We start from the raw sequence: 12215 nt of genomic DNA on the forward strand, positions 1-12215 counted from the left end.
ATTATTATAAAACTCAATATACAATTGATTCATTTTCCCAAACACTATTTTTAGTCCCTCACAGACTTGTGAATAGATCTGAGGTTTTTCTCTCTTCTTTTTAAAGATTTTTTAATTTATTTGAGAGAGAGGAAAGTTGAGACTGAGAGTGGGTGGGGAGTAGGAGAAAGAAAGTGAATTTCAAGCAGACTCCCCACTGAGACTGAATCTCCATGGGACTGAATCTCCAACCCTAAGATCATGACCTGAGCCAAAACCAAGAGTCGCATGCTCAACCAGTTGAACATCCCAGGCGTCCCAAATCTGAGATCTCTTAAAAACAAACAAACAAACAAACAAACAAACAAAAATCTGGATGGGTCATAAGGGGCGTGGAGTAGTGTTAGGAGTCATCTAATCAAAACCATTATGACATTAGAACCATTTAGAGCCTAGTGAACAGTTGTCCTTGATGGAGGTCATTTGATGATTACTGACAATTCAATAATGTTTATTTGAATAAGTAAATAAATTAATAAAAAAATGAGTAACATATGTGAGGCTATAACTTTTGGGCAAAATAAAGTCATCACAATAGTTGTTTTCTCTACAGTTCAAATGATAATTTTAGGTTGTAAGACCATGCCTTCATCTTTTACATTTATGTATAACTGTGAACTTCATAGAACACTCTTGAGTCTCTGCTAGAATGTGGACACTTTCAGGAGAAAGAGCTTTTGTTGTTGCTTTTATTGTTGTTTTACTGTTCCATTTGCACAGCCTACATCAATGGCCACAATAGTGGATGACTCAATAAATGAATAAATGAATGAATCAGTTAAATTATTTTTTGCTATTTCTCATGTCCACCATTTCCTCTTACCTACTGCTTTGTTTGTGGTTTGGTATATAGTGGAAAGAGAACAATCTTGGAATTCAAATGACATGGGTTCTAGTCATAACTTTGTTGCTCATTAGTTGATGGACTTTGAAGTAGTCAATTAGCCTCCTTGGCCTTGTTAAATGAGTTGCAGTGTGATATGTTATTAAACTATTTTCATACTCATATATTATATAGTATTTTAAGGATTTCATAGACCCCACCAAACCTTTTTAATGGAACCCTAGCTTGAAACTCCTTTAGAAGCTAAGATATAAAAATTATGTTTCTTGCCATCTCAAATGCCCATGTATGTTTGTGCCATTCTAGGAATGGAAAATCATAATATACATTTATTCAACAAATGTAAGTGGTTACTTGATGTGTGTTCTTTATGGGGACATTTCACAAAGACGTTTTGTTTGTAGTTCCTACAATGTATGCTGTCAAGTCACAGCACAGAACAAGGTACAGCATAGTGGTTTCATAGTAGTTGTTATGGAAAACTGCCACTGTTTTCCTCTCTATGGGAAGATATCTTTTCTTAGAAAAGAGATGGAAGTATGTTCCTTTCACAATAGCCTGGAGAAATCACTATTGAGTTACAACTTGGTAAATTTTTGTTTATGGTAGAACTTACTCCTAAAGGCAATATATTAAAGATGATGACAAAAAGACTCTTCCACTTGGAGAAAAGGAAGCCAAATTTCTAGCATTTATCTGCTTTTTAACAAGGGAATGGAAATCAGTACATATAAATGAATTCAAAGGTGTGAGATCCCAGTTACCTGAGAGAGTGAGATTTCAATGTTTCCCAGTATGAAAGTTGAACCAGCTATTAGGGAAGGGTATTTGTTCATTCAAGTTATCAAGTTGCCAGTTTAGTGCATTGTATGAGTAGCTAATGTGCTTTTCCTCTATAGAGTTAACATCTTCACTAAATAATTAAATTCAGAGAAAGTAACTCAATGAAGAGCAAAGTCATGCATGTTTAATTCAATCAGAGCTAATCAGCACTTATTGTGGAATCCAAGGTCTGCTGTACACCAAATAAATCATTACTCACCAATTGCAACTAGCAACTCTTGGAAGTATCCATCATAGCATTCATTAATGGCATCTACTATGTCTTGCCCAGAAATATTTTGAAATTCCTGGAAAACTTCAACAAATTCATATAATTCAAAGGAGATTTTGTACATATTATGATTTTAAAATATAAATATTGTAAATTTAAAATATAAATATTGGTTAGCTTGTTACACATAATGAAAGTAAAGTATAGGGGTACAGGTTGAGTTGGAGTAGGCTATCTTTCACAATTTTTATAGTGTTTTATATATGTAGAAAAAAAAAACAATTTTTTTAACTGAAAGAAACAGAAAAGTATAGAAGCCAAACAATATACAAGCTAATATGAGTGTACCTCTAAGACAAATATGATGGCTTCACATAAATCATGACATTAATAATAATCTCCTTGACTTGTAATGAACTAGTTAAACCATGATTACTATATTCTCTTCAAGAAAACATCTAATACGCCTAATAGAAAATAGCTAATTTATTTGGGTAAGTTCTCCATCAGAAATAGAGATGATTTTGAAAGATTCAATATTTAAGTTTATATAATTCAATTTTTGGAAAAAATAAAATTATAAGAAAAAAATCATTCCTTAGTAATGTCATTAGATAAGACATTCTGTATAAATATAATTCAAAATAAGTACCTTTGTGATCACTGACTTTCCTCTATATGTAACATTTCCCTTTTTTCCCCTTCTAGTTAACTACTTGCTTTCTATTAAACTATCAGTTAAGTAGCTGAAAAGAAACCTGATTAATAATTACCAAGCCACAGTTGTTGATAGCTTTTGTTGCACAGGATCATTTGCAGCATGGTTTTGTGTTCTCCTGTCTTCTGCTGACAGGCTTCCCACAGGACCTGAAACATCATATTGCTAGGAAGTAGCCCCATAACCACCACAGACCATTTTAACAAAGGTTTTTCATAGTCCCTTTGAGATCTGGTTCTAGTTACCATTGCATCCTGAGCAGCCATAGCAGGGTCTGTATATCCTTCCTCTCTGGTTCCCTGTAAAATAAGCACAGGTTTTCCCTTGTCAATTTTCTTAATTAACAACCCATATAGGATTATTGGGACAAAAATCTTTGAATCACCAAAAACATTGGTAATTTCTTAAAAAATTCTATCATTATTTGAAATTAGTCTACATTTGTTGAATATTATATGAAACATAGGTCCTTTTTAAAAATGTGGGTTTAATCTTTTCTTTGCACCAGTGGTAATCTTTCAAAGGCATTGAAGTGTTTTTACTCTTATGACTCTCTGTGCAGTGTCTTCTTCCCATCAAACTGGGCATCATCCAAGGCCTGGCAGTGGGTAGTACTATTGGATTTAACGTTGTTGGAGTGAAAATGCAGAGAGAAAGAATGAGTTAATATTCAGTCTCTACCTTGTCAAATAGGATACATGCAACAAAATAATAAAGAAATCCAGATTTTGTGGAGTAAGAATATTTTACAAATTTGTATCATGACCATCACTCCCACCCATTTATCATATAAAGAATAAATATGGCCAAGTTGATTAGAGATTCCATTACAAACAGGAGGGAAGGAGGGCTAGCCAGTGCAGGAGCTTCTGATCTCCAAGGATTATGACTATACGGTCTGGGTGGAAGAGTTCAAAGAGACATGCGATTAGACCATTCGTTTACTATTGCCCTTGGCTTGAGATCTGGAGGGAAGGCTTTTTCTTTTCCCTTCCCTTCTCTTCTCTTCTTTCTCTTCTTCTTCTTTATTTTTTTCTCCTCCCTCCCTCTCTCCCTTTTTCTCTTTCTTTCTTTTTTTTCCTTCTCTTCCTATTTCTTTCTTGTTTAACTATGCTGAGAGAACATTGAGAATACAGTGGCTTCTGATCCTATCATCTTTTTGGACTCTTGAAATAACCACATTGCTAGGAACTCAGTGATATAGCAAGATCAAACAGAGGGAAGTCCTAAATACAACTCTCTTGAATTGATCTCAATCCCTAAGTAGCATCAATGGGCTCCAAATTTCTTATCTGCTTCTAACAGAGGAACTTGCATGTTAGCTAGAACCTGGTTGGGAAGCTTGACAGATGGAGTTGTTTAGGGCCATAGCAGGGACAGATTGTTCTAGTAGCCAGGAGCTATAAAGTAGATCACATTGATAGACTATGTGAGACTGAGAACTTAGGGAGATTCTTTAGTTCCAGTAAGAGGAAAGATGAGGCTAAAGCAACATAGAAGTTTACTTGGCTCTGACAAAATTGAGACAAAAAAGATAGTAAATTAACCAGCTGTATGGTTTGGCAGCTGATTTTGAAAAATGCTCATACTGTGGACTTCTATATCTCATCACCTACATGTCCAGAGTTGTCCAGAACTACCATTCCAAAACCAAGATGAGCAAGGATGCAGGAAATATCTTAATGACCCGAGGCATTATCACTCTCATAAACTAGCTCCTAAATATTCAGATTTCTCTCCACCAAGTGTTCTCTTGGTGAGAAGGAGAGGGGAGGGTCAGAAATATGAGAGTTGTGTGTTTAATCAATAACTGTGTAAATGATATTGAACATACACTCGCATTGACTATTCAAAGTATTATATGGATTAAATTTGCTATATTAAATTAAATACTAGGCTTTTCCCCTTGCTAACCCAAAGCTGGAAGCATATGAGAAAGATCAACTTATTCATAGAGAAATAAATAAACTACAAACTTTTGTAAGTAAATGTAGCCCTAGAAGAGTTAATATGTTTAATCATAACTTGGAAGTTGTGTATCACTTAGAAGTGTCCAGCTAAGGAAAAGTTGATACAAACTTTTAAATTTCAGTACCATTTCTGGCCTGAGATTTGGTTACTATACTCTCCCCTTAGCCTAAAGAATTCAATATTTTCAGATAATATCCTTTGGTCAGTCCCTTATGATTTTAATTTGCTCAAGCAACAAATGATTAAAAGCAATAAATATGCTATATCTTCTATGGGTATATGCCATTTCTTTAATAACATAAACTTTTCATGGTAATTCATAGTCTTCCTCTTATTTGACCATCAGTAGGATTTGATGTAATTGCTCACTCTCCTCCTTGCTATGTCTTCATCTCCGGGCTTCTAGAATCTGCACTCTCATTCTCCTTCCTTCTACTTCCTTCTCAATCTTGTGTATTGGTCCCCTTTACTTTTTAATCTCTTAAATACTGGAAAGTTTTAGTACTCAGTTTTTGGTACTGCTCTTGTTGGCATCTACAGTCCTTCCCTTGTTAATCCTGTTCTTGTGGCTTTATATTCCATCTATGTTGTAATGATATCCAATTTGACATTACTAGCTTAGATCTACCATCTGAATCTCAGGTGCATATATTCCAGTTGCCAACCGAACATCTTCACTTGGATTTCTAATATACATATTAGACAAAACATGTTCAAAATCTATTTCCTGGTTTCCCTCAAACTCAAAAACCTCTTATAAACCTCCACATCTCGGTTTATGACAACTCCATCATTCCTACTGCTCAGACTTAAGAATTGAGTAACATTTTATTCCTTCTTTTTTACATATGCTACACCTAATTTCTCAGGAAATAATATAGACACTACCTTCAAAATACATGCAGAATCTGGGCACTTTTCATCACTGCCAGTGCTCTCCTATGGGTCCAAATTAATATTGACAAAATTCTTTGCTGGTAGCATCCTTACAGGCTTGTTTCTATCCTACGTTTCTCCCTACTTTATTGTCAACATTGCATCTAGTGTGAACACTTTAAAGCATAAGGTCATATCATCGTTTCTCTCAAAATCCAGTAATGATTCTCCTCTCCCCATTTCATTCAGAACAGAAGTAAAAATCCTTACGAGGCTACAGATTTGACCAAATTTCATCACCTGTTACCTTTCTGACATTGCCACTATTATAGAACATTTCCTTGGCTTGCTCAGATGGCACCAGCTGCTCTTCTTGCTATTCTTCACAACTGGCAGCCATTCCCTTGTCCTAGAATTTTCCCGTAACTTTTCCCTTTGCCTGGAATGTCCTATCATCACCACTCATTTGTCAACACATTTTTTCCAAATGTTTGCTCATATAACCTCTTCTCAATGAGATTTATCTGACCATTCTATGTAATACTGCAACCTACCTACTATGCCCAGCCTCAAGATGTCCATTTCCATTATTCTCCTCTGCCATATTTCTCACTGCCTTCTAACATTCTATATAATGTACCTGTTTGTTAGATTTCTCTTGAATTTTTCCTATTCCCCCATTAGAATGTAAGCTTCTCAAACACTGATGAGGTCTTTGTCTCTTGTTCACTGACAATTCTCTGTTGCCTGGAATCATGCTTGGCACATTGTAGGCACTTGACAAATACTATTTAAATCAATACTAAATGAATGCAGGAAAGCTAAAGAAATAATTTTTAGATAACAGAATTCAAAGATCAGTTATATTAATATAGCTTTGTAATATAACTTGAAGTCTGGAATTTTGATACTTCCACTCTTGTTTTTCTTCCTTGAGAGTGCTTTCACTGTTTGGGGTCTTTTCTGGTTCCACACAAATTTTAAGATTGTTTGTTCTAGTTCTATGAAAAATGTGGTTGGTATTTTGATAAGCATTCCATTAAATCTGTAGATTGCTTTGGGTAGTGTAGACATTTTAACGATATTTGCACTCCATAAGCATGGACTGTCTTCCCATTTCTTTTCTTTTTTTTTTTTTTTAAAGATTTTATTGACAGAGAGAAATCACAAGTAGATGGAGAGGCAGGCAGAGAGAGAGAGAGAGAGGGAAGCAGGCTCCCTTCCGAGCAGAGAGCCCGATGTGGGACTCGATCCCAGGACCCTGAGATCATGACCTGAGGTGAAGGCAGCAGCTTAACCCACTGAGCCACCCAGGTGCCCCTGTCTTCCCATTTCTTTATGTTGTCTTCAATCTCTTTCATCAGTGTTTTACATTTTTTCAGACTACAGGTCATTCGCTTCTGTGGTGAAGTTTATTCCTAGGTATCTTATTATTTTTTGTGCAATTGTGAATGTCATTGTTTTCATTTCTTTCTCCTGCTTCAGTATTAGTGTATAGAAATACAACAGATTTTTATAGATCAATGGACCAGAATAGAAAGTCCAGAGATAAGCTCACAATTATATGGTCAATTAAACTTCAACAAAGCAGGAAAGAATATCCAATGGGAAAAAGTCAATCCCTTCAAAAAATGGTATTGGGAAAACTGGACAGCTGCATTTGAAAAAAATGAAACTGGACTGCTTTCTTGCACCATAAACAAAAATACACTCAAAATGAATTAAGGACATAAATGTGAGACCTGAAAACTTAAACACTCCAGAAGAGAACAAAGATAGTAATTTTTCTGATATTGGTCATAACAACATCCTTCTAGATATGTCTCCTGAGGCAAGGGAAGTGAAAGAAAAAATAAAGTACTGGGACTACATCAAAGTTTAATGCTTCTGCACACTGAAGGAAACAACCAACTAAGCCAAAAGACAACCTACTGAATGGAAGAAGATATTTCCAAATGACATATCCAATGAAAGGTTAGCATCCAAGACATGTAAAGAACTTATACAACTTAACACCAAAAAACCCCCAAGTAAATCCAATTTAAAAATGGGCAGAAGACCTGAACAGACACTTCTCCAAAGAATACATCCATATGACCATCAGAGGCATGAGAAGATACTACTCAATATCACTCATCATCAGGGAAAATAAAAACCACAATTAGGTATCATCTCACACTTGTCAGAATGGCTAAAATAAAACCCTCAAGAAGCAAGTGTTGGCAAGGATGTGGAGAAAAAGAAACCTTGATGCAGAGAATGCATCAAGAATCCTAACTGGTGTAGCCACTGTGAAATAATATAGTGGTTCCTCAAAAAATTAAAAATAAAGCTACCCTGTGACCCATTAGTTGCACTACTCTGGGTGTTTAGCTAAAGAATATGAAAACATTAATTTGGAGGGTTGTAAGCACTCCTATGCTTATTGCAGCATTATTTACAACAGCCAAACTATAGAAGCAGTCGAAGTGACCATCAGTAGATGAATGAATAAAGAAGATGTGCTATATATACACAATGGGATATAACTCATTCATAAAAAGAATGAGATCTTACTGTTTGCAAAGATATGAATCTAGCTAGAGAGTATAATGCTAAGCAAAATAAGCCAGTCAGAGAAAGACAAATACCACACAATTTCACTCACACATGGGATTTAAGAAACAAAACAAATGAACAAAGGGAAAAAAAGGGACAAACCAAAAAACAGACTTTTAAATATAGAGAACAAATGGATGGTTACCGGTGGAGGATGTATGAAATAGTTGAAGGGGATTAAGAGTACATTTATCTTGATGAGTACTGAGTCAATACATGAAATTGTTGAATCACTATATTGCAGAGCTGAAGCTAATATAACACTGTATGTTAACCACACTGGAATTAAAAAAGAATAATAAAAAAAGGTCTAATATAACTAATATAACACTGTATGTTAACCACACTGGAATTAAAAAAATAATAATAATAAAAGGTCAGTTAGTAGATGCAGGAAAATTTTATGGATCATTGAAATTTTCTTAGTGATTTCTGACCAAACTACATGGCTAAGTAAACACCTACCCTTACAAAGTTTGTGAGAAATATTTAAGAAATTTCTGCAGTTCTCTGTGCAGAAATGAAATATTTTTGAAATGTAAGTTTTGACATCGAACTTGAAGTGGTGCTTGTCTGTTTACTTTTTTGTGCAGTTAATTACCAAAAGCACTTTAAGCAGACTGGTAGATTTAAAAATGTGAATAGGTAGGTTTGTGTTTTAGCTTTTTCCACTGTCAGAGTCAAGCTGTCATGTAAAAAGCCTAAGATAACAACATGGTGTGTCTAACAGAGAAATGGTATATATGAGTACAGAATTTGAGTTGGGGCAAAATAAAACTGTGAAAAAAAGATGTTAAGGGAATGAGAATCTAGCTGAAAATATTTGAAATGTGTAAGTTGACTACAGATGATTACTGAAATCTGATGGCAATAACATCCCCAGAAGTCTTGCTGTACAAGTTTGAGAAACCATCGTAAGGAAAATCCTAACAGCTATGATGAGTAAGCATTCAGTTGGGTCATTTCCACCCCTTCCTTGAGAACATTTATCATCTCCTGTGTGATTTGCACATTAATTAATCTCCAAGTGATTAATTTTTTACTATTTGACAGATAATTACATCTCCCATAAATCTAGTTAATAAAAGCAAGCATGGAATGTTGTAAGCCCATTTAATGATTGGCATTAGTTTTCAAGAAGAAGGTGTTCCAGCTGAGTTGTTTCCTTATTATAAATATCCCTTTTGGAAAATACTTTAAGATTAAGTAAAAAATCTTCTCTCCCAGAAAAATATGACAATAATTCTCAACACTTTCCATTTCATGAATATCTTAAGGTTCCTATGCTCCAATTCTCTTGGTCTCTATTAATTCACAAAAGAGATGTGCCTGATTTTCATGATGTTAAGAAGTTGAAAGCCACAGACAGTCTTTACTTGGATTCTGAGAGTCAAATAAATGCAGATGGAAGTAGTGGATGTAATTAAAATAATCGAATTTTAGAATATTTGTGTTGGAAGAGAATTGAGGGAAGAATGGTTCACATTCCTTAATTTACAAAGTAAATCTCATCTGAATCTCAAGAAGGTAAATAATAAATATAAGGAAATACAACCATGGCTAAGAGGAAAATCATCTATATATGAGAAAAAGGGAGATTGAGGAAGAGAAAGACAAAGACAGACATAGAGAGATTGAGAAAGAGAATAACGATTCCAACTACAGGGTAGAAGAAATTTGTTCACACTGAAGTAACCCTCAGTTATCTGGCTGGAATCATCAATCTAAATTGCACAACCTTTAGGAAGGAATTCCATTTCCTTTTTGTAAAATGTCTAGCCAGTTTCTCTCTGAAGTGATTTACACCACAGATAGTGGTGAGGGGCAATGATAAACTTTTCCGTTCCCTAACTCACTTTTTATCTTTTCCCAACCTTCTAGATTTACTAATCCAAATGGTAAATCAGAGGCTCCAAACAGAAGAACCATTAATGTAGAAGTTGGGAGTCAATGGGAAATCTTTAAAATATTAAAAAAACTAAGAGAAATTGTTCATTTAATTATATGTATAATTATTTATACATAAGAAGTATGGATTAACATGAGACTTCTGATCTTCAAAAAGACTATTATTAGAGGAAATTATACTAAGATACCTCTTTTTACTTCCATTTTTCTATAGTAATATAAGTAATTTCTATGAAATGCATATTGTTTTATACTTGTAAAATTTGTTTTACATTTTAAGAGAAATGTACTATGAAACCTTATAAGTATTTAATCCTTAAGTAAACTTAATTATTTTTCCTTGGCTTCTTATAAAATCTAGGTTTCTATTCACCCTCATTTTTTGATGTTCTCTATTGGAAGGAAAAACTTTACTACATTGAAAAGCTATTTCAAAGTTAAACACACAAACACAATTTAATGTTCCAACTCTAGAAACTGAAATTAATTAATAATACTTTATACTATAAAGTCATAATCCAAATTAGGTAAAACCATGTTAACATAAATTAGTGCATTGTTTTAAAATATGTATGTCTATATAGATAATATTACTATATATAAATATGCATAAACACATATATACTTTATCAATAATAAGCATTATTATTTAATTTCATGGAAAAGGAACCACAATTATTAATAAGATTGATTGCCTTATTACATTGAGAAGACATTGTTCACTGATTATTTCCCTCATGACTTATTTTCTGTCATGCTTAATTTTCAGAACTTTTTTTTTTTTCTGGAATATAAGAATCTTTGCTTTAAAAAAATCCACTGCAATTCTGATTCTGAGAGGTCAGTACCTCTAAGTGATTTATAGCTCAACTATTTAAGAGGTAGAGAAATTTTAAGAGGTTATTTGGGTATTGGTCATTGACATTTTATCAAATAGAAGTAGAACTGGAGTGGAGTCAAATGGGGCTGAAGATAGAAATTAGATTTAAACAATGGGGTGATAGTACTTAGGCCTGTTTTCATATTGTCCCTCTCATTCAGTAGATATGTAAACATAATCCCTCTAAACCTGGGTCTCCTTGTCTCTACATGGTGGGGATATAGCCTTTGGATTCCTTGGAAAGCTGACTCTGATATGGAGATCAGCACATGTCTTATTTATTATGGAGTGTTCTTGGGAGAAACACTTATGGAAAGGAGAGGAAGGAAGCAGGATTTGAGAGAAACTGGACTGTGATATAGCTTTAATGGAATACAAAGTTATCCTAATAAAATAAATTTTATTTCCTACCAGACAATGTATATTTTTCATCAATAAATTGAAATAATTTTCTATTTGAATATTAAGAAAATAAAAACTTGTTTGATATTAGGATTCAACTTATGGATTTACAATGGGATGTTGGCTTTTCTTTATTAGGGCAATGCCTATGCCAATATGAATTTCTGACTGGGAAATTGTTCTTTTAATTTATATTTTGTAGCATTACTTGTTGAAAATTTAAAGAATTATAACCTTTTTAAATTGAGAGAATTTCAAGAAATTTTTGTTTAAATTCCAGTTAGTTAATACATAGTATAATATTAATGTAATGACACAATGATTCAGCACTTTGGTGCTTTCAGCATATTGGGGGCTCATCACAAGGACCCTGGGACCATAACCTAAGCTGAAGGCAGACACTTAACCAACTAAGCCCTCCAGGAGCTCCTGAAAATTTTAAATTTAATTGAAAGTGGATTTGCTTAGTACTATATCATCTTTTTCAAGTGAACAATTTGAAGAAATCCAATTAGTCCAAATTACCAATATCTCCTTGATCTGGTACAGTTAATACTTGGCTTTCTCAGCAATGTTTTCCTGAGAAATTTTTATTCCTAATTCAAAACTGACAACAACTTGGGCACACACACCCATACCACATATAAGAATATAAAATAATTAAAATCCATGTTGTCTGGCAATGAGTGGAGAGTTAGTGTGCCAATCTAATATATTTATTAATTCTTGAATTCAATCATACAAAATAGGTGTGAAGTACAACAATGAAGTTTTTAATCACAAAGGACACATATTAAGGGAAACCATACCACCTGTGTTTGATAGACATGTTAATCCACCCTGAATGAGGAAGACAGAAAAATAACATAACAAGAAAAGAAGGAAAATGAAGCAATAATTCACTGCTATTGACTTCTTAAAGGAA

The 12215-nt window shown here is 33.9% G+C and overlaps 1 protein-coding gene across 1 annotated transcript in view; it reads right to left on the minus strand.

Annotated features, from left to right (window-relative positions):
* The window catches only part of ANXA10 (annexin A10), a 117442-nt gene that overhangs the window by 6823 nt on the left and 98404 nt on the right, over positions 1–12215 (minus strand). Inside the window, exons 7-9 of the mRNA XM_032332595.1 lie at positions 2901–2954; positions 2711–2804; positions 1926–2021 (exon numbers count right to left, since the gene is read on the minus strand). Coding sequence (XP_032188486.1) covers positions 1926–2021; positions 2711–2804; positions 2901–2954 — 244 coding nt within the window. The remainder of the gene's footprint in view (positions 1–1925; positions 2022–2710; positions 2805–2900; positions 2955–12215) is intronic.

This window comes from Mustela erminea, chromosome 2 (assembly GCF_009829155.1).
Source record: "Mustela erminea isolate mMusErm1 chromosome 2, mMusErm1.Pri, whole genome shotgun sequence".
NCBI classification, from domain to species: Eukaryota; Metazoa; Chordata; class Mammalia; order Carnivora; family Mustelidae; genus Mustela; species Mustela erminea.